This window comes from Solanum pennellii, chromosome 2 (genome assembly GCF_001406875.1).
Source record: "Solanum pennellii chromosome 2, SPENNV200".
Taxonomy (NCBI): domain Eukaryota; kingdom Viridiplantae; phylum Streptophyta; class Magnoliopsida; order Solanales; family Solanaceae; genus Solanum; species Solanum pennellii.
In genome coordinates this window covers 48289978-48313189 of record NC_028638.1, presented here as the reverse complement: position 1 = coordinate 48313189, position 23212 = coordinate 48289978, and the positions used below count along the sequence as shown (strand labels likewise).

At 33.0% G+C, this 23212-nt stretch overlaps 3 protein-coding genes across 5 annotated transcripts; 1 reads left to right on the top strand and 2 right to left on the bottom strand.

Moving 5' to 3' along the window:
* Positions 1–7168: 7168 nt before the first annotated feature.
* On the bottom strand, positions 7169–10550 carry LOC107011383 (UPF0051 protein ABCI8, chloroplastic). The gene is made up of 2 exons (XM_015210865.2): positions 9041–10550; positions 7169–7557 (listed from the first exon to the last, which is right to left on the bottom strand). Exons 1-2 carry the CDS (start codon positions 10460–10462, stop codon positions 7339–7341), a joined length of 1641 nt encoding a protein of 546 aa, XP_015066351.1. The 5' UTR covers positions 10463–10550; the 3' UTR covers positions 7169–7338.
* A 649-nt stretch (positions 10551–11199) lies between these two features.
* On the top strand, positions 11200–13739 carry LOC107009075 (mediator of RNA polymerase II transcription subunit 21). Of its 3 annotated transcripts, none has more exons than XM_015208342.2 (5): positions 11200–11323; positions 11400–11624; positions 12877–12954; positions 13127–13178; positions 13325–13739. In XM_015208342.2, exons 2-5 carry the CDS (start codon positions 11415–11417, stop codon positions 13399–13401), a joined length of 417 nt encoding a protein of 138 aa, XP_015063828.1. In that variant the 5' UTR covers positions 11200–11323; positions 11400–11414; the 3' UTR covers positions 13402–13739. The 3 variants fall into 3 exon arrangements, with proteins under 3 accessions (XP_015063828.1, XP_027770355.1, XP_015063829.1); XM_027914554.1 differs by having other exon boundaries at positions 13303–13739; XM_015208343.2 differs by having other exon boundaries at positions 11243–11323; positions 11392–11624.
* Positions 13740–14325: 586 nt separating this feature from the next.
* On the bottom strand, positions 14326–20530 carry LOC107011305 (polyadenylate-binding protein RBP45). Its single transcript, XM_015210737.2, has 7 exons — positions 20071–20530; positions 17996–18464; positions 15522–15577; positions 15316–15446; positions 15127–15226; positions 14866–15036; positions 14326–14668 (listed from the first exon to the last, which is right to left on the bottom strand). The coding sequence occupies exons 1-7, from the start codon at positions 20380–20382 to the stop codon at positions 14666–14668; spliced, it is 1242 nt and encodes a 413-aa protein (XP_015066223.1). The 5' UTR covers positions 20383–20530; the 3' UTR covers positions 14326–14665.
* Between the last annotated feature and the right edge of the window lie 2682 nt (positions 20531–23212).

Genomic DNA, 23212 nt, shown 5'->3' with positions numbered 1-23212 from the left:
CCCCTAATCACAATCTTAGTAAAAAGAGTGATAAAATTCACATTTTTTTTCGCATATACAAAGCTAAAATGATGGTCTTTGGGTCTTATGATCATTTGAGTGGACTTCTCCTCCACTTTATGCAGAAAATGCACTACATGAATAGAGAAAAAAATATCAAATCGCTCATTTTGCAGTTTGTTGAGATAGATACTAAAAAGAATAACAAAAGTTTCACATCGATGGTTAAAGAGATGGGCAGAGTCTTTATAATAGTTGAACAATCCTCCTCTCTTTGATTAGTTTTTGAAGTTTAAGTTAGGCCTAATATCTAATGTTACATTGAGATGGATAAACTCTTTATAAGGCTAAATAATAATTTTTAAAATTTTACGGATTAAATAATAATATAAATCTATCATAAAAGAAAGAAATAAACAAGTTTAATTGCAGAAACCCAAAAGAATGAAAGCTAACACTGAAAAGGGAAGGCATGAAAAAGCTAAAGCCCATTGGAAGAAATTTTGGGTTACGAATCTATGCGGCCCAATGAGAATTATAGGGTCAGAAGCATAAAGTAGTCAGTTAGGCCATACATCGGCTTGATCCGTAACTTAAATGGTTCTTTTATCGTAAGGTTGATCACGTACTGCATGATTCATTGAAAAGTGATATTATTTATAATTTTTATTTTAAAACTTAGTTCATAATATCTGATTAAGGATGAAACAATCGTATTATTACATCATTAGTTTATTAACTGAGTAAGTAGTTAGTTTATTAACTGAGTAAGTAGTCTCAAACTTGACTAGTCGGTCCATTTAATATTCCGTAATCTTTAAATGCTTAGTTAGTGTCAAGTCCAATTAAAATGAAGGACGAGTAAATTGATGAAGCAGCCTACAATAGGTAACAACTCACAACTTATGGAGTTCTAGGAAGCTGTTAGTTGTGTTCAAAACGAGAGAAACAATTCAACAAATCAAGTATATAATGAAAATACAAAATTCCTAAACGATTCGGTGCCAGTTTAAACATTAATATCAAAACCACCTAAACCCATGTGGCACATGAGGGGGAAATAAAAGTTGGTTTAATTAATTATTTCTCATCATTTATATTTGCACATGACGTGAGTATTTTAGAACATGGATCATGGATAGTTTTGGCAAAGACGGTAGTATTAAAAATACTTAAACTAAAGAGAGTAGTATTAATGGGTTTTGATACAAATAAATGTACAAGGAGTAGGTAAATAATTAGAAATGTGTACGGCTGTACCCACTAGGCTAAAATTAATGCAGGAGGGGACACACCATAATTACTTGTAGTACATCGATGATAAGACTGTTTAGATTTGAGTATTGAATATGGAGAAAATTTTATTGAAAGCGTCACTTTAAATAAGTCGTATAATGCATGATTTTAATTTAATCGTGATTCAATACAGACTCTAAACAGTGAGTGTGGGAGGGGACAATCCCTGCCCCAAATGTGTTGGAAGAGGAACACTCATGAATGGCCAAAAACTTAGCTGGAAGGTTTGTTGCCCTTGAAGCTTTTTGGTCATATTGGCTATTGCTAGTGTGAACTGTGGAAGATGATCTATCAACTTTCTTGGATGCCCACGTTGTTCATGTTAATTATGCAAATAAAAAGGTCTTCAAAGTCACATCCAATAGGTTAGGCCAAGTGTGACACATCGTCGTTTAATTAGTGAACAAGTTATACTGAAATTATAATATGAATAATGAAATCATTTAGTAGATATATATTTTTTTTAATGATAAGTATTAAATTCGTGAACTAATAAACGAATATACTGGTATAATTTAAGTCATATGTTTGGTTTCACACAAGATATGTTTGAATAAATTTTCATTTCAAATTTAAAATTTATGAGAAGTTTATAAGGGCATCTTGATATTCTATGTCAGGATTGAAGGTGGTATAAATATGATACAACAGCTGTAACATTAAACTGGGCCTAGCTAATAATTCTTTGGATTAAAAGAGTGAGGCGATTTTTTTATTTGATTAAAAATAGACCAATAAAAACTACTCGATATTTCTATATTCATTAAATGTCATAGATGCCGGATAAACTATTGAAGATTAATCCAAACACTCGAGACTAATCAATTTACTTATATGGACATGGATAATCCTCATCCACGCTCAACATTTATTAATGCTTTACTTTTTGCTTCTATTTCTCTTTCAGCTCATGATGTTTAGCATGTTACATTTTTCATTTTTGGTACAAACGTGTATCATTATACTAACAAAAATGTCAAGCTTTTCCCCCCTTCAATTCATCTTAAGGCCAAATGTGATCTTAAAATAAATTAAAAATAGCTTTGGAGAATAGGTACATGTGTTTTCACAAGTTGAAACTAATCATGGAAGCCATGTTCTTGTTTCAACTTTAGCTATACTGCTTGAGCTATTCAAAGAAGTCAATATTACACTAACCTTTACTGTCACGGCACGAAATATGTCAATTTACTGGTGAACTTATATGGTTTAATAGTCTTGATTTTAAGAAAAATGAACCAACTAATTGGCTCAATGTTCCTACCAAAGTACAACAAACATGAAAAGAAAAAAAAGGGCTAAAGCATGTGGGACAAATTAACAAACAAAAGGCACCAACATATTCTGTTACTTACAAATTACAATGAAATGTTCAACATGCCCCATTTTTTTTTATTTACCTAATAAGAAATCAAATTAGAAGGCCCCAAAAATTGACTGAACAACCCATTGGTGGTTAAGGGGGGAAAAAAAAGCCACTGCTGTGTCTTTAATTTGGTAGGAAGAAGAGCGAAAGAAAGTATCGGGTATATTAAGAAATTCATTAAATATGTATAAATATTTTAATTAAAAAGATTACTTTTGTATTGAATTACGATGAAATTATTGTTAATGAACTAGTTTGACGTATTAAACTTCAATTGTAAATTAAAAATCAACATAACAGGGCAAAATAAACTAATGGAATTAAATTTCTAAAATAACATGAGAAAAATTGTATTGAAAATCAATAGTTTCATAAAGGGTGAAACCCTGTATTTATATTATATGTGTATAATCATGTCTCACCATTCTCTTGTGAACAAAACATAAACCAAAAAAAATAAAAAATAAAAAGCTCTGCTCCTTTTTTTTTGTTTCTTTTTCTCATTCATTTTTTTTTCTTCTTCAGATTGAGATTCATATAGTCGACCTCAACTTCAAGTGAAGATTGGTTGAAGAGTAGTAGTAGTACTCACCATAGTGTCTCTACTCTTAAGCAAACCTTTCCAAGATTTCAATTGTGACATAAATTGTTTGTAAACTCCACCTCTAGTAACAGAAAATGTCAACAATATGCTCTTTCTAAACCTTTTTAATCTTCTTCCAATCTTGATCTTCAACTTACACACTCTCACTTTTAGCCATGGTTGTTTTCTAATAGAATCTGATTTCTTTAATGACTTGTAAATCAAGAATTGCGCTTTTCTATGTTGCATCTCTTCAGGGTCATCAATTTCCATCTTTGAGTAACCATAATATTGTTGTTTACTCATAAAACTATTCATGATGAAGTATTTTATTTATTTTCTCTAAGGGTGTAGAGAAAATTATATTGTGGAGAGGTGATAGTGAACATGAAATGAGGAAATATTTATATAGTAGAAAGTTTTTTTTTTTTTTTTTGGGGGTGGGGGTCAAGATATAGAAGTAAGGGTGTGATGAAATTAAAACAATTGCATGTGCCATGAAGGTTTCTTTGAAGTTTAACTTAGAAAATAATAATTGTGTTTTTAAAAAGAATAAAGAAATGGCTGAGCTGGAATAAGGAAGAGCATCATGGAGGTGCAGGAATATATTAGCCATTTTGTCAACTCAATAAGACTTGAGTAAAAATAAATAAGATCCTTTTCCCTATGCACATTTCAGATGATGGTAGTGATACACAAGTGGTTGTTGGGTCAGTTCATGCATATTTAAGGACTATTTGATAATAAAAATGACAATATTCATAATCCATGGCAGGGAGTAGGGAGTGATATCTCGAATGACGTGTTATTGATGCGAATCTAAAATAGTCAGACTTTAATACAAAATTGAGTAGTAAACCACAAAAAAGAAAAAAACACTTTTTTTATAACAAAAAAGTATGATAAAATACTCCAATAAAAAAATGCTTACTGACTTTAATAAAATATTTACTTATTTATAATCCATCAACATGTATCGAATAATTAATTATCTGAAAGCAACCTAGCACCCCTAAAGGAGAGTTGTTTTCTCGAGCATGCATTTTGTTTTAAGGATGTTATGAATCATGATATAAATAATAAATTAAATGGTTATCTAAAATTATATAATTGTAAATAAAAGTCTACGAGAAATAATTGCGTCATTTGGTTTAGAAAATTATGCCGGTTGAAAGAACTCGATATATAATAGTTGTAGTAGTGGACTCATATATGTGAATAAATAATGCTATATTGAGTAACATTTTCTTTTCCATTTATTTATATTCAGTAATGTGTCCTATGTGTAATAAATCTTAAAGTTTATAAATTACACTTATATATATATATATGAAGTAAATTTTCTGTATTTATATATATATATATATATATAGCTCCCACAATAATAAAGAGAAATTGATGGACAGTAGCAACGGGCAAGCCCCCCTCGAATTAAGTTCTGTTTTTCTAGATTCTTTTTTCCATTTTTTTTTAGTTTTTCTTTTTACTTTAAATAACGTGCCATAAAATGTGATTTTAGATTGAATTCAAGATTTCCATTTTAAAGACTTATTTGTACATTTATGTTTAACTCTCGAACAAAAATTTTGAGTCCGTTATTTTATCAAATATATGATTCTTCTAAAACCAAATTCGTATGTCACTAGTTCTTGGCTTCTTGCAAAGTGGCCGTCGACCTATATTAACAAATATGGGTTGACATTTTATTTGTATACCATATAAAATTTGGAGTTAAAAGTATTGAATATTTAAAGTTTTTGAGTACCGTAAGAAAATACTCACATTTTGTGTTGCACCAAATAAATAAACTTAATATAGTTAATTATGTGATCTAATAGGATGAAAATAAATATTAATTAATCATAGTTAAACTATAGAAGTTTATGCAAAAACTGTTAGATATATATACATATATTTTTGCTACTACGGCCTACACAGGCACATAGTCAACCCACCCATTCTAATTAATAATGTCCTGAATATTCAGAATTATGTACTGTTTTTGAAGTCGACATGTCAAAGGGTGATCAACCAATATGGACCTCTCGTCTTTGTGTGATTATTATTATTAAAAAAGAGAAACATAAATGTATGTATAATAATGTATATATATCAAGTGTAGTGGGGAAGTGTCCACCGGCAAAATTCAATAATTGGATTATAAAAAGTATATACTATATATACAGTTCGCATCAGCAGCATATACTGAGAGGGCAAGTCCAAAGGCCTAACATATACTCCCACCGTTTAAAAAAGAATAATTATATTTTCTTTTTAGTCTATTTAAAAAAAAAATCCCTTTTCTTTTTTGGTAACTTTTACTTTAACTTTCCACGTGACATATTTAAGACCACAAGATTAAATAATATTTTATACATTTGACATAACTTTAATTTAGAACCATAAGATTAAAAAGACTTCTTTCTTTTTTTAAATTTTATTCCAAATCAAACTAGATCATTCTTTTTTAAATGGAGAAAGAGTATTTTTTTTTAATTTTCTCATGAGTCAACGACCATGTCTGGTGCCTTCTTTTTCTCCGATTTCTGCGTTTCTTCAACTTATTCAAGAGTTGCTCCTTTCACTTTTTTAAAAAGACAAGTCAACCAATTATGCTTGTCGGACAACATATTTTGAGTCAATTTTAAAAAAAATAAATCTGGTTAATTAAAACAAGGTCGAAAATTGATGATATGAGAAGTAGACATTTGAACATTATTTTAATGATATTCGGAAAAAAAAAATATTTAAAACTTAAAATTGTATTTTGACATGTATATCACTTGAAATTCTGGGATGGGAAAAAGTTGTTTACTTGAAATATTGGTTAGAATATAGAATTACTACATAAATTTGTTATTTTTTTCTGGAGGGTTCGATTTTTCTGATATTCTTTTCATCCTCTTCCGTCATTTTTTAAATTAAAATAATAATAATTGAAAAACCTCAACTTTAAGTTGGAGTGTGAAGTTGACTACAATGCATTACCAAACAGCTTTTTTATAAATAAAAAATGTATTTCCTGAATGTCGGATGTATATTTATTTTTATCTGTCGACTATTAATTATATATTTTGTATTCTCTTTATAATAAATAAAATGTTTTATAACAATGTTTATATTAATTAATATATAGTCTAGTTCTTAAATATTGAAAATTAATGTTAAACATTACTCTAACACATAAATTTTTCTTTTTTAAATCTTGATATGCTGAAAGTAAAAATATACTTCTGGTAAAATTGATACGAGGGAGTATATAACTGCCTAATGTCGCATACGGGTGCATTTTGGAATTGAGTCAGCAATAATTTTAAAATACAATTATGGATAGTTGTTGGTAAGCAATTGCATATAAAAATATTTACTTCACCAGATTCCATATTAGTATTTCATTATTAATGATTAAATATCAGATAATTACAAGGATATCATAGTTTAAAGTTTGACATGAACTTGAAAAACTAATGCAAATAATTAAGGTAAAGAACCCCTTAATGAGTGGTTTGACAAACAAAATGAATGTCATTGCCATCGAGGACTCCACCTCTTAAATACTCTTTTAGGCAAGTACTGGTGAAGGCACAAATATGTAGTAGATGATTTATCGTCTCTTTAATTTAGTTTTTGAAAAGTTAAAAATAATTAGTTTTTTTTTTTTCTATTGAAAAGGTTTTGATTAAGTTTTTAGGGAAAAATAAGTATTTTTGTAGTAGCACTTCACAGAAGCTGAAAAAGTCAAAAACACAATTTCCCCTCTAATATTAGTAAGAGTATTTTTTAGATTGATTAGTCAAACACAATTTACTACAACATAATTATCTCGTAAATCGATGTATATTCTCCCTTTTGTATTTTTGATTGAAATTGTGGAGCTTTCTCAGGCACAAAACAATCAATTAGAAGTCATGGAACTGTTAAGATGAATATAAAAGAAATATTAGAACTTAGAAGACAATGCCTTGACATATTATTTATTTACATGAAGTGTAAATAGCAAAAGTTTGTTTGCGTATGATACTATTACAACTTTACCGATGACAAAAGAAATGGCTAAAGAGTCCAAATTTTCCACAGCATCTATCAGCTTTGTTTAACCTACAGAACCTTCAAGCTTCAAGCTCATTAATTGGTTCACCTCAGCACCAAATTCATCAGGGAGTTCATTGAAAACATCTCTGCAAAACCCAGAGATCATTGCAGCCATTGCTTTCTCATAGTCAATTCCTCTCTGCTGAAAGTAGAACAGCTGATCTTCACCAATCTTTGAAGTTGTTGCTTCATGTTCTATCCGGGCAGAGGGGTTCTTCGCCTGTTAAAATGATGCCATATGTAAATATAGAGACAGAAGAGCAAAAACGCAGTTACATTAGATTCCGAGTTCCAAGTAGAACAAGAGTTATATTATATACACAAGCAGCAGTTACCAGAATAACTACAAAATTCATGTAGCATCTGCTTAGAACTTAAAAGCCACACCAAAAGTAACAAATGTTGTCTTCTTTTGACCCCTATGTACTGATCTATCTCTATATAGATACTACAGAAGCTTTCTGAGAGATCCTAAAATACAGAAGGATGTATCGGGTAAATTCAATCAAGCATATTACAGACTATAGACTGCTTTTAAATTAGTTTGCAATAGTTTCTCCAATAATTAGCAAGGATGGGAGTGTGTTTTTTGTGGTATTTTAGAAAACAATCGCATGTCAAATTAAATGAAGGTTAAGTTTCCTCGAGTTAACAAAATTTAAGATGATTATCAAAGGCCACTGATTTAAACTATATTTATTGGTAATGTACTTCATCTAAAGTTCTGGACATAGCATACGATAAGTTAATCAAACAGACGGACATGCAGTTTGCTGCTAGTTCAAAACATACAACGCATCCATAACAATTACTATTTGCACCTTCTCCGTGCACAGGTACACACTAGTTTTCGGCAACGGAGGCTTAGTCAGCTCCAGAAAAATCACACACTGTCATGCAGAGGGATACAAATTAATGATTTTCATCCAACACATGATCTATGGACATCTTCTCATGACAATGAACTTCAAAAGAAAGCAAGTAGTACCCTTACCCCTTCCCCCCTCCCCTTTTTTTCATTTTTGATTCACCATGAGTAACAGATAAACCACTAGTTTTATGGTCTACATGAGAACATTCTCAGACACCAATGAAAGAGAGACTATTCATTGACCTGCCGGACAGCTCAAATATTTCCAGGCCGAAGGTCCCAGCATGGGGAACTAATTGACTTGTTTTAGAAGTAACTAACAACAACATGCATTTTTGTTGAACCTTTTCTGCTAAGCTCTTGTCGAATGATTCTGATTCAACATGGAATCCTTCTTTCTTTTCCCTTTTCTTTTTCTGCAATCGGAATAGGGGAGATCTTGGATAGGGTGGTTAGTGGTAGACTAAAAACATTGCTCCTGTACTATGACAAAGGTGAAATGTAACTTAATGATTTTCCTTCTTTGATCAGGTAAATAAAATTTTCATCAAAGATTGGAACTCAATGATTTTTTCTTTGATCAGGTAACTAAATTTTATATGAAAGATTGGAACTTAATGACAACAGCATCATGCATAAATCAGGAGACCACAGAATACAGTGAAATACACTGTGATCACAGAAAGATCATGTTTTCCACCTAAAGAGTAATAAGGCCATATGTCAAAACAAATTATTATACTTCTATAAGTAGAGAGCTAAAGTTACATCAATAATTATTTTATCATGCGGAGACAGAAAGCAAAATTAAAATTCACAGAGAGCTACTTACCTGAATATATGGATAAGTGTTGGCTGCAGCTTTATCACCGATGAGCATTGAATCACACTGGGAGGAATTCCGAGCATTCTCTGCACTTGATAAGACCTGAACTAGTCCTCTGTAACAGTTTCTAGAATTTCCTGCAGAAATACCCTTTGAAATAATCCTACTCCTCGTATTCTTCCCTTTGTGTACCATCTTTGTTCCTGTATCTGCCTGCTGATAGTTGTTGGTCAATGCCACAGAATAGAATTCACCAACTGATTCATCACCCTCTAATACAACACTTGGATACTTCCAGGTAATAGCTGAGCCAGTCTCAACTTGTGTCCATGATATCTTCGATCTAGCCCCAGCACATATTCCTCTCTTTGTAACGAAATTATAAATCCCTCCTCTCCCTTCCTCATCTCCAGCGTACCAATTCTGCACGGTTGAGTACTTAATCTCTGCACCTTCATGGCAATACAATTCCACCACAGCAGCATGTAACTGATTTGTATCATATGAAGGTGCTGTACACCCTTCTAAATACTCAACGAAACTCCCTTCATCCGCAACAATCAAAGTCCTCTCGAATTGCCCAGTTTCCATTGCATTTATTCTAAAATAAGTAGATATTTGCATGGGACACTTGGTGTTCTTGGGTATATACACAAATGATCCATCACTAAACACAGCTGAATTAAGAGCCGCGTAAAAATTGTCTTCTGGGGGCACAACTCTAAACAAATACTTCCTGACTAAATCTGGATACTCCCTAATAGCCTCAGAAATCGAACAAAAAATCACACCAGACTTCTCTAAAGTCTTCCTATGAGTTGTAGCAATAGAAACACTATCAAGAACAGCATCAACTGCAACATTTGCTAAACGATTTCTTTCATTCAAAGGAATACCCAATTTATCAAAATACCTAACAAGCTCAGGGTCAGCCTCATCAAGACTATCTAAAGTTGGTTTCTTTTTAGGTTCTGAATAATAACAAATATTCTGAAAATCAATTTCTGGGTACTGATTATCAGACCATTTAGGCTCTTTCATTTTAACAAATTTCTCATATGATTTCAATCTATACTCAAGCATCCATTCAGGCTCATTCTTTCTTGATGAAATTAACCTAATAGTATCCTCCGAAAGCCCTTTTGGCAGCGCAAAAGATTCAATATTTTCATTAAAACCCCATTTATAGTCTCTTTTCAAGAATTTCTGAAGTGGGTCGTCTTCATTTGAGATTGATAAAGATGATTCTTTACCTGGAGCTTCAACAGTGGCCTTGGCATCAGCAGCTTTAATCTTGAAATTACCTGGATTTGAGATTTTGGGGCCGGGTGAATAAGGCAAAAAGTTATACCCTTTTGGGAGTTTAGGCTGCTCAGCGATGGATTGAGGACAGAAGCGTGAGATTCCGTTGGTGAGAAGAGAAGCCATAGTTGATGCTTAGAAGATAGAAAGAAGCAGGATGAGAAGGCAAACATAAATTTTATTTGTTCTTTTTTAATTTTTTGTGGTGTCTGATCTAAGATGTCGTATGCTGACCACGTGCATCTTTTCAAAGCCTAAATTACAACAACAAAAGAAGATAATTAAAAAAAATAGTAAACTTAAATTATTTTTGTTGCATTTTATGTCATTTAAGCGCTCACTTGATAACGATAAAGTCAGACTTTATGTTGAAAGTTTTAAAATAAAAACAAGTAAATGTGAAGAGTTATGACTGGTGTTTGTGCATGTTACTTTACAAATTATGACTGGTGTTTGTGCATTATCTATAAGAATGGTGAAATGAAGAAAGAGACGAATTTAACTCAGAAATTCAGTGGCGTTCATGAGAGGAATTTGTGAAATCCTAAGGAAAATTGTATAAGAAAGGAGAAATCGTATAAAAGAAAGAAAGAAAGGGGAATCGTATTATGTTTTAGAGAAGTAAAATGGATGAAAATGAGGAAAAAAATAATAATTAAGATTTATGAGTCTATGTGGAAATGAGGTTGTTTGGTGCTCATGTGGCGTTCACTGGTGTCCACGTGGCGTTCAGGTGGCACTTAACACATTTTTATTAAATGAAAAGGTAAACATAACTCAATACTTTAATATAAGGGTATTTTTAAGCCAAAATTTTAATTTAAGGATACATGTGAGCTATTTCTGATAATTCAGAAATATTTTTGAGCATTTTTCGTAAAATTTAATTGAAATAATGGTTAATTTTAGGTCTAATTTTAAAACAATTGTAACAGATTATCGAATCTACTTCGGCTCTACCCGGACCTCCAATTCTAGGGTTTTCAGGTAAGTTCTTCTCCTCTGTTTTCTATTCCTTTGTTCGATTTTTCCTCAAAATTCACCATTTTTGTTAGCAATATAGGGAAGGATTTGGAAGATGGATATCATATCACAGTTACAGGAACAAGTAAATACAATTGCAGCTCTTGCTTTCAACACCTTTGGTACACTTCAGAGGGACGCCCCTCCTGTGCGTCTATCACCTAATTATCCAGAACCTCCACCTGCTAATCCCACAGAAGACTCAACTAATGTTGCAGAACAACCAAAGCAAATGAGTGCCGCTTTTGTTAAGGCTGCCAAGCAGGTAAAACTCCATACTCCATACCTTCACTTTTTCTGCTTATTCATCAACGAATATGAGCAAGCCACAGACCAGGATATATAAGTAATCTGCATGTACTTCGAGAATAGGGAATTTTTCTCTTTTTTCGGAAGATCAAGGTGAACTATTTAGTTTAGTTTCCTTTTTTGTGTAGACATTTTTTTTTTGTAAATGAGCCTGGAGAAGTGATTGAACTTGTAGAATCCCTTTAAGAATAGGAAGGTATATCTTTGTGTTCCATGTAAATGTTGTTGATTGCACCTTCTTGGTGCTGTATTACAAAATGCACTTACCATTCCTTCAAAAAATCATTTTTGGACAAAATAATGTTTCTTTTTGTCTTCGTTTGACTAGTTTGTTTACTTTTGGAAACGTCAACTCTTTAGATTATATCGTGGGTATACTTTATGTTTCTTGGCTCATCATATATGATGTGTATCTGCAGTTCTATACGAGATAACACTAAGTTGTTTCTTGCTCATGATATATGATGTGTTTGTGCAGTTCTATACAAGATAACACTAAGTTGTTTCTTGGCTCATTATATCTAATGCGTACATGCATTCCTATACCAGATGATATTAAGTCTTTGTTTGTTCAGACTTGAGACCTGCGTGGTTGAGTTCAAAGACCTTAGTCCTGATTCCTGAGACCAGTGTGGTTGAGTTCAAATACCTAGTCATTTGTCCTTTAGTTTAATGACAAATACAATAATGCTATTAGCATCACCAACTACTTCAATAAAACTTGACTGAATCACATAATGGCGGACAAATTCCAACTACTACCTGGACAGGATTGCATGCCTCTAGGGATTTTTACTAGAGAGCTTGATCTCAGCCTCTCAGTTTTGGTAACCATGACATCTAGGCCAAGTCTCACCGGGTAAACCTTGTTTGTCAAAACCGGAAATCCGAGTTCTAGTTTATCGCCCTCTAGCTGTCTTCTATGAAATGTATATGGACAACCCTGTGATTAGTTCTAAGGTGTTCAAGTTCACAGTTATATTTCCCTTGTTTTCTTCTTGGCCTCACAATCAGAGGTTGTCTAATCTAGCATCCTATCAAACTTAAGCAGCACAGCCGACACTTGAGAGTAGCCTTGAGGATTGTTATCCTAAAGTGTGGCTCTAATTCAGACCAATTGCAAATTTGCATTGTTATCCTAAAGTGTATGCTTTGCTACAATGTCGTTGTATTAAATCAATCTTCTCTTATTATCCTTCTTTGAGCAGTTCGATGTGTTGGTTGCTGCTCTTCCTTTATCAGATGGGGGTGAAGAAGCCCAATTGAAAAGAATTGCAGAACTCCAGGTATATGCTTCTTTGTGAATAATTGGTGGAATTAACTTTTTGACATCCTCTAATTCCGATGTCTTATAGCTTAACAGTATTTAAACTAAAAAAATAAAGAAGGATAAATAAAGATTAGTCTGTCTATTTTGGGCTTAGTAGTCTTACTCGGTTGTGTATGTATGTGATGTAGGCTGAGAACGATGCAGTTGGCCAAGAACTTCAAAAACAACTGGAAGCTGCAGGTAAGAGTTTGTTTTTCCCTTGCTTTCTTTCTGAGAGATAGTGGAAGCTGTTCTGATTAGGCTAAGGTCCAAATTTCCATTTACCTCTCTGTATTATTAATTTTTTGTTTATTCTGAGACTCAGTTTGCTGATTTTGGTGATTTAGAGAAGGAGCTAAAGCAGGTCCAGGAGTTGTTTAACCAAGCAACAGATAACTGCCTGAACTTGAAGAAGCCAGAATGAATAAGGTAGTAGATATTTCAGTTTGATAGATCTAAGGGAAAAGAATTTGCTTGAGGAGCCCATTCTTGCTGGAATAACCCTGGAGGAACAACAAATTGATTGTGTCCATGTCTGTTATGGGTACATTTATAAACTGATTATAATTAGGCATGCTCTGACATTATTATTTTTTCAAGTTCTTGGCCACTGCTGGAGAAAAGAATTCAGTATACCATTGTATCTGGTTTAGAGCTGTGTTTATAGAATGAAATGAGGTAGGGATAATGTGCCTAAATTGCAAAAATCAGCAGTTTTTTTGTCTCCACATCCTTAAATATTAGTGTCTTCTGTGCTGCGAATTCAATTTGGAAGTTGGCTAGTTTCTCTGCTCCAGCACTTGTTGTCAAAAGTTATGCAATTATCAGACTGACTTCGTAAACATGTGATCCCAAAACATGGCAGCTTGCATGCACAACTACCCTACCGAATTGATGGTTTTAATTCGTAGATTATACTACTAATACTATGTCTGGGTACTTTGGAGTATAGATTGCATATCGCCAGAACATTTTCTTGTCGTGCTGGAACTGAGGCATGGCCGAAAACAAGTAGCAACCATACAATATATATAGAAAACCTTGACTGCCTAATATGTAAGCATGAACAGCAACGAAGAGAAGAATTTACAGCCATCGGGGTTTGTTGAATGCTAAAATTTAGATAGAACGTAGGTCCAACTATGACTGGTAGCAGGACTCAACCATGTCAGATGACAATTGGCATCGATACATGAATGATGAAACTAACGCAGGAGACGTATTGAAGACTACAATACATTAAGACATTTTTATCAAAATAAAACTATCACGGAAATCATTCAGATGATTATTGCAATTATTTTGGAGGAAACATTAGTAAGAATTACTATTGAAAGGTGAACCAACATTGAGCAACAAGCAAAATAGGGTGTTCAGCATTGCCTGGATAGCCAAAAAGCACAAGTATACAGTTACATGCCTACACTTCTCCAAAGACCTTCAAGTATATCTAGATCTCATATCTAAGTATTAAAAGGGCAACGCAAAAATAAAAAAAACAAACAGCATACAATCAGTTGATCGAAACCATAAATTGTATCCTCAATGAAATAGCCTACAAAGGTTTCCAACACCCTAAGATAGTGAAACACACATCTGGATTCCAACTGATAACCTCATGTCCCGCTTTTGACATCAATACACAAATCACGCTGGGAAGCACTCAGTAATCCTTTCACCAGCATATATCACTGCAAGAAGGAAGTGAGATAAGTATTCAAACAAATCATTATTTTTTATGATGAAACTATTATCAGTTTAAGAACCCATTTGGCCATACAAGTAAAAAGATATTATCTGATAAAATTTCAGTCATTTCTATTCCAAAATGGAGATGTCGGTATAAAGTAGCTTTAGTTAATAAATAAGCTCAATGGGTTAATCAAACCTGAGGATGCTGCAAAACTTGCTGCTGCTGTTGAGGTTGTGCGTAATTTCCATATCCAGCATAGCCCGCATAATACTGATTTGGATCCTGAGCAGGGGGGGCATAACCATAACCTTCATATCCAGCTGTATACCCATAATAACCAGCATACTGGTTTGGATCAAGTTGAGGCTGCACATACCAGAGATGAAACATAAGATTCAGATTGGTATTTGACTGAGAAGTGCCAAAAACAGAAATTATAATTTTGGCATTCCTTACCTGCTGCTTGTTTGCAGGACTTCGACCCCATGAAAGACGGATGCTTTGTCCACCCAGCTGAGTTCCATTTAATACCCGTAGAGCTTCCTCAGCACAACTTCTGCAATAACAAGGATGGACCATGTGTTAATTCTCCAAGTGTTGAGAATTGAGATTGATCCTCTTGAGAAGGCTCATTTATTACTTTACCTATCAGCAAACTGAATAAAGCCACACCGCTTGCCTACTGGTATTTTTACATGAAGCAACTGCCCATAATGTCCAAAAATCTGCCTTAAATGTTCATCCGTTATATTGGAATCCAAGTTCCCAACAAAAATCTGCAACGAAAATTCATTTGGATATGAGTACAAGCCAAGAAAACATCAAATGATACCAGAAAGAAATGTACTGACAGTGGTATTAGATGGGTCGTCCTCATTTTGAGTTCCAGGTGAACTTTGATACGAAGCTGCAAATGGAAGAGGCAAATGTGAATAGAGGGTGAACTTTATGCTCCATGAGTAAGATGAAGTACATTGCACATTATTGCAATGAAAGGACAGTAGGAATACAAAACTACAAAGCCTATGTATGTACCATAAATAAACCATAACTACAAGGCAGAGGCTGGTCAGAAAACTACCACTATCACCATCACTAGAACAAATAAGTGGAAAGGTACCCAGTAAGAAGACACTATTATATATGATTCAAGAGATGAGACTGCACTATCATTTCACAATTAAGTAGTTCAAGCATCAGACTTATAATTGCATTGTTCCAACAGGGCAAGAAGACTAGTAACTTTTAGCTCTTACAGGTCTCAAAAGAAGTAGAATATGTATATATATTGAGACACAAGCTGACAGACAGACTAAAAGGTCTAAGAAAATCAAGAGGCATGTCTAACAGTTTGGAGATGCAATCAAGCATTCAAGAAAAGGACACACATTTCAACTGATGGATCACCCAAAAAAAGGTTCTTCACATACAACAATGTATATACTCAGATGTGCTTTTGGGAGTTCAGAAGCAAGAAAAGATGCATGTTCAAATTTGTGAAGGATGGGGCCATAGTTTGGCAAAGGGGCAAGAGGAAGACCAATATATAAATATACAAATAGAAAAATTATTTCGAAGTTGTATACACACCATCAGATGGATCTGCAGTTTCTATATAATTTCATAAATTGCCAGCCCGCACGTCATTATTTTGTTACATACTATCTCATGCATGAATTTTATTTTTGAATGCTTTGGCACGTGCCTATCAAACAAGAAAGGCGAGAAAAGGCAGGAAGGGGGTGCTAGTATCCTAAATAATGTAACAACTAACAAGTAGCTATACATACAGCTACCAGCACTCCAGTAGATAAAAATTATAATCCCATTTTTGATCAAGAAGATATTACTATTAATTTGCTAATGGGCATAGATTCTTCAAGCTTCTTGAATAAAACCTACAGATTATCTGAATTAATTGTATAATAAGTATTCCAAGTATATAAGTTCATAATTTGAAAACAAGAAAAAAATCATAGTCGAAGAAAAAATGATTTTAACACCCCCAAATAGTAATAGCATCACAAAAATGAGTACTGAACTGTTGTACCAACAATAAACAAATGATGGCAGGAAGCTTCTAGTCCCTATGAAGGGGAATTTACTGAGCAGGCTCACAAGGTAAATGGAGCAGAACTAAGATTGACTAGGATTGCTAAATTAATGAATGAGACTGGCCACAAATCGTAGAGGTATACTAAAGATCAGAGTGTAATACGAGCAAGCTAACAAGATATTGGAATTAAAGAATTAGATGGCTGAAACATAACGCTAAAGTGAAATGGCTGAAACATAACGCTAAAGTGAAATGGCTGAAACATAACGCTAAAGTGAAATGGCTGAAACACAACGCAAAAGTGAAATGGCTGAAACATAACGCAAAAGTGAAATGGCTGAAACATAACGCTAAAGTGAAATGGCGGAAGCATAACACTAAAGAAAAATGGCTGAAACATAATGCTAAAGTGAAATGGCTGAAACATACTGCTTAAGTGATGGCTGAAACATAACGCAAAAGTGAAATGGCTGAAACATAACGCTAAAGTGAAATGGCAGAAACATAACACTAAAAAAAATGGCTGAAACATAATGCTAAAGTGAAATGGCTGAAACATAATGCTAAAGCGAAATGGCTGAAACATAATGATAAAGCAAAATGACTGGAAAGTAATGGTGAAGTAAAATGACTGAAAATTAAAGACAAAGTAAAATGGCTGAAAAGTAATGATAAAGTAAAATGGCTGATAATAAAGAAAAAGCAATCTGACTGGAGTATGGAGTAACGGGAAAAAGTAGCAAAACTTAGAAAGGATAAATGTCAAGAGGATCCTACATAGCGAAATTTAACCACATTTAAATGAACTGACTTACGCCACACCACGTCCTAAAAGGTATTTCAGCTGAAACAAGCATCCAGGCCCTTATATCATAGAGCCTCCAAATCATCCTGCTTGGAGACAAGCGGAGTTTTATGAGATTTAATATTTCAAGGGGAAGTTTTTAACTACTGGAACGAAATGACTTCGATAGCTGGGTACTCATCAAAAATTCAAGAGCATAACCAATGAAAGAAAACATAACAACACCTGCATAAGCAAGCAGAATAAATATAGACTATCACTTCACCCACCAAATTAAAGGAATAGCATCCTCGAGCAATCACAACTTGATCACTAAAGGAATTTATGACAACTAAACAAGACAAGATCCAGAATCTAAATGCCGACAGACGTTAGCAAACAACTGCAAGCTGGATTTGTTTCACTTAACTGCTACAAAGATTACCACACAACACAATACATATACCAACTAGGTTGACCCATACCTTGACTTTGACCACCCATACTCTTCTTGTTAGCTGCGGGACCAATCCGCATGGGCCTAGTGGAGCAAAACTGTCCATTCATCTCAGTCATAGCGCGCAACTGCTCACTTTCATCCCCAAACTTAACAAAACCATAACCCTTGGTGCGCCCCGTGGCCTTATCTGTTACAACCTTAGCGCCCTTCACAGAAGGATAGTTAGCCCTAAATGTCTCCTGAAGCATATAATCAGAAACATCGGCTGCCAAGTCACCAACAAATATTGTATATTCAGGACCATTATCAGAACGTTTTTCACCAGAACCGAGTGAAGCCCAGTTGAGTCTGAAATTTTGCTCAATATTAGGCATCAAGGTACCATTATATGCTTGCAGATTCCTTTCTGCAGCAGCATGACTAATAAACTCAATAAAGCCATAACCCTCTGATTGTCCACTTTGCTTGTTACGAATAACTTTAGCAGAGGTCACCTATATAATAGACGAACAGTTTATATTCTCTAAAAAGGGCAAGTGAAAGAGAAAAAAGACTGTCAATAGTAGTAACAATGCTGCTCATACAGTACAAAAGACAAGAAAGTTAAATTAGAGAGGGGAGGGGGAGGGGGCAAGTGAAAGTGTTTTTTGGTATATTTCGTCAAGATGCACCTAAAGGCAACCACCACGCAATCATTTAGTATGAATAAGTTTTCACACAGATTTAGGCATGGAGTTATTCATTAATTTAATAAGGTTGTGTAAGGATTATTAGCTCCCTTCTTTCACTATCTCAAATAATGTAACAATTGGCAAAAGCATTCGCCAAAACCCTTCCTAGTGTCAATACCCAAAGTCAATAAAAGAATGAACCAGCAAGGTTGCCTTGTTTATGGTTAACCTTAAAATGTTTCAGGATAAACGGTAACACAATACAGGTTGCAAAAGAGAAATTACAGCATACTCACATCCCTTCAACGAAGAGGTAATACAAGTTCATGAATACAAACTTCTGCATTTGCATAATGCATACTTATAAGTTTTAACCAGTGTTTTGGACGGCGAAAGGCGATAAAAGGCGACAAGGGTCTGCCTCGCCACGCGCTCACCTTTTTTAAATGTGATACCAATTAATACCAAAAATTTCAAATATTTATTGCATATGTAAATAATCAGATTCTCAATAGCAATAACATATTAGCAAATGTTTCAATTCAAAAACTGAAAATAGATGGTACATACTAAAAGTGTAAAACTTGAATGAGAAAAAAACAGAACAAAAGTCAAATAGAGATAGAAGTGACTCTAAAGTATGAAGAAGACAATAAAAAAATCGAGGAAGAAAATCTGAAGAAGAAATATGTATTGGTTGGACTCTGAAGTAGCTGAAAAAGTCTGGCTGGTCGTGGGAGGAGTCGGGTCGAAAACCCAAAAAGTACCTTTTAACTTTAAAAACCCTAAATTGGTTGCATTTTTTTAAGATGATACAAAAGGTGACACCTTTCCCGCTTTTCTTGCCTTTTCTCTCCATGGCGTCGCCTTTTGGAGATCACCTCAGGCAATGAATCGCCTTTCACAACACTGGTTTTACCACCAAGGTAAAGAAAGTTTCTGATACAAACTACAGCATATTCACATATCTTTCACCAACACATAACACAAGTTACTGAATACAAACAACAGCATATTGACACACTGTATACCAACAACATAACATAAGCTTAAATACAAACATCAAATTCACATGCCTTTTACCAACAAAGGTAATACTAGTCACTGAATACAAACGAAAGCATACCCTCATACCTTTCACCAACCATGAAAGACAAGTCACTGAATACAAATAACAGTTTATTCACATACCTTTAACCAAGAATGTAACCGAAAGTTTTTTTGCTATGAAACTACATCATATTCACTATATGTAGAGAGACAATCAAATTAACATTACTCAAATAAACATTCAATACGAAAGAACATATCGTTTTGTACCGCAATAAATTTTTCAAACTCGTTCAAGAACAAGAACCATTGGAAAACTTACCAAGAATCTATATCAAATTGTTCAAGAAAAAAAAAAGAGGCGTTTATATTAACAAACCTCTCCAGTTTGTGCGAAACAGTTGAGAAGGTATTGCTCATCCATCCAAAACTGTAGATCTCCGATCCAAAGGCTTCGGATCTCATCAGCACTAGTCGGCTGAACAGAACAGGCAGTAGCAGCCAAACCAGAGGCGTCGTACTGAAGCTGTTGTTGTTGGGGTGGAGGAACTCCGCCCTGTTGCGGAGGTTGCTGGTAGTAATATCCCGATTGCTGCGGAGGCGCAACCTGATACTGCGGCGGCGGTTGAGCCATCCACTGCTGTGTCTGCTGGTACTGTGGTGGTGGAACCATGGAATTCGCTGGTTGCATCGTGATGAAATGGGGTTCAGAGAGGGGGGGAACGGTGGAACCCTAGAAGGATGTATGGAGGAACACGAGAAATGTATTGTATGCACCCGTGCCTTCTATTTATTCCGAAACCAGCTGATGAGATATTTTCTGCCCTTTGGGGGTTTTCCTTTTTTAAGACAAGGAGAATTATATATATGGGGAAAAAAAATCTTGTATATACATACACATATATAAAAATAAAATAAAATGATTTTGAAAGTGTTTGAATCCATCTCCACTTAGAAATTTGGGATTTAAATTTGAATTAACACATAACTTAATTTTGATCAAAGCTAACATTCAGAGGTGGGGTCTTTACTCGAACTACTCAACCAGAAAGTTACATTATATTTACATGAAGTTAGTATATAAATTTGAATTCTCTAAACATGATTGAAAATGGTAGATCAATAATGTTACGAAGTAATGCACATGTATTATGGAAAGAAATCAAATCTTATTATTAGTATTTTCAATATATGAATAACGACGTGTTTTATTTAGTGATATAGTAGTTGAAGAAAAATCAACAATACATTCTGAATATAAAATACTAATCAAGAAAATATACATTCTGTTATTATGTTTTCCTTGACAGGAGGAGAACATCACTCAAAGTCCGGCAAAGACAGAGAATAAATTCAAACCTCAAATGTCGTAGGCGATAGTACAAGTCATGAGATGAGGCATAGGGAATGACGAGTGAGGTAAGACTTCTAAAGACCGTAGATTAAGTCTTTCAAAGTTAAGGAAAAGAAAGTACTTGAAGACTAAAAAAGTCAGAATATCGAATTTGCGTGTCAAATTTTGATAATTTTTTTATCTCCTAATTGAAAAATCTGAATACACCACATCTTATATAGGTTTGATAAAATTTAAATAAGTTTCAATTCAATTTGATTAAACTTACATTTTTCCAGATAATTATCAAGCTTATCAAACTTGTTTTGTTTTACTTGTTAGACTCAATGGTAAATCTAGAAAGAAAGTCTTTATAGGATGAAATCAATTATTAATCGATTTTTTATGTTATCATGATGTTGAACTGTGGTTAGAATGGAGCTTTGATGACTTAGTAAAATATATAAACATTCTAGCTTATTTCACCAACAAATTAGAGCTTTCATGTTTAATGTTAAATAGTTTTATTTACATCGCATATTTACATATTAGCCATCTTGTGATATCCACTATGAGCCATATTGATATTGTAATTCACATGTGATGCATACTGTTGTTAAAGTTATATATTAATGATCTAGGATATTTTATTAAAGAAATGTTTAATTGTAATTGCTTTCAATCAATATGATCTAGCTGTGATTTCTTTCTTCGAGTAATTGTTAGAGTTAATATCTCAAAAGGTCATTAATTTTGAGAATTTATCAAGTAAAATCATTAAATTTTATTTTGTATTAATAAAATCACTCAATATGTACTTTTATATTAAAAAATCACTTAACTAAACTTATCATTAAAATTATTTTGATATAATAAAAATTTTTATTTTTATGCTATATTAATTCAGTTTAATAATAAAACTTTGAAACTGCGACGTGACGATCTTAATTATTAATTTAATTAGATTAAAACACTAAATCAACATTTTATCCGTGATATATCCCACTCAGAAGCCCTTATTTGTTGGTTACAATTAAAAGTCTTCAACCTAATTTAACAGTGAATATTGAGAAGTTTGATAAACAAATTACACTAGCCCACATTTTATTAATGAAGTTTAATTACAAAACTTCCACCGCAAATGAGACGTGACAACCATAACTATTTATGTATTTTAATGTAGTAGGATTAACACGCTAAATCAATATTTATTAGTGATATATATTCAATCCAGGAAACCTTTATTTGTTGCTTAATTAAATGAATAATAATTAAATTCCATTTTGTGATATATAAAATATTCAACGATAAATGTAGTTAAATGATTTTATTGATACAAAAGTTTAAGTTGAGTGATTTTTTTTATATAAAATTGCAAGTTGAGTGATTTTATTGATATAAAATAAAGTTTAATGACTTTGCTAGATAAATTCTCAAAATAGAGTGACCTTATGAGATATTAACTCATAAAAATATCACCTCTAATTATTTACTGATTATGAGTTTAATGTATAATATGCGATAATAGAATGTTTGGCTAGATTTAACATTAACACAAATAAGTAGAATCAAATTAAAACTATTAATCTAACTACTTGCAACAATAAGAATAGTTATGTCTCAATCATAAACTCATTGAATATTTGAGTAAGCTATATGAATTATCACACAAATGATATCTTTTAATCTTACGTTCGTTTCATATTATTTATTATTTCCTTAAAAACGTATAAAGTCTAAAAGTAGACGGAGAATAATATATAAAATTAATATTCATGTTAGTTTAATATTTTAAAATGGAAATTTAAGAACCAATAGCTTTCATGAGGATTACTTTGTTTGAAGCATACATTTTGATAAAGCACATGACTTCTCCATGAAGCAATAATCCCTTGCTTATGTAAAGCTGAGTTTGTTGAATTGAAAAAAATTGGCTGTCTTCTTCCATCAGTTTATACGCTGTGTTTTTTCAAAAAAATTGTATTTCTTTATTCACTTTTATCGGTTCAATTTAAAAATTTTACAAATAATATTAGTTAACTTTTACTTTATTTTATTATTAATTATTTAATTTTCAAAAAAAATTGAATTACTGTATTCAAAAGTAAGTATAATAATATAGTTTTAAAGTATTTATCATTTCTTGTCATATCAATATTGGTCGGGTGAAAATGTAATAACAGAACTT

Excerpts from the sequence above, each read along its gene's own strand:
- LOC107011383 (XM_015210865.2), bottom strand. The coding sequence starts at position 10,462 with ATGGCTTCTCTTCTCACCAACGGAATCTCACGCTTCTGTCCTCAATCC. Across the intron at positions 7,558-9,040 it reads ACACTTATCCATATATTCAG|GCGAAGAACCCCTCTGCCCG; the intron begins GTAAGTAGCTCT and ends TCATTTTAACAG.
- LOC107011305 (XM_015210737.2), bottom strand. The coding sequence starts at position 20,382 with ATGCAACCAGCGAATTCCATGGTTCCACCACCACAGTACCAGCAGACA. Across the intron at positions 15,578-17,995 it reads TATGGGTGGTCAAAGTCAAG|CTTCGTATCAAAGTTCACCT; the intron begins GTATGGGTCAAC and ends TTCCATTTGCAG. Across the intron at positions 15,227-15,315 it reads TTTATTCAGTTTGCTGATAG|AAGTTGTGCTGAGGAAGCTC; the intron begins GTAAAGTAATAA and ends TTGTTATTGCAG.
- LOC107009075 (XM_015208342.2), top strand. The coding sequence starts at position 11,415 with ATGGATATCATATCACAGTTACAGGAACAAGTAAATACAATTGCAGCT. Across the intron at positions 12,955-13,126 it reads AAAGAATTGCAGAACTCCAG|GCTGAGAACGATGCAGTTGG; the intron begins GTATATGCTTCT and ends TATGTGATGTAG. Across the intron at positions 13,179-13,324 it reads AAAACAACTGGAAGCTGCAG|AGAAGGAGCTAAAGCAGGTC; the intron begins GTAAGAGTTTGT and ends TTGGTGATTTAG.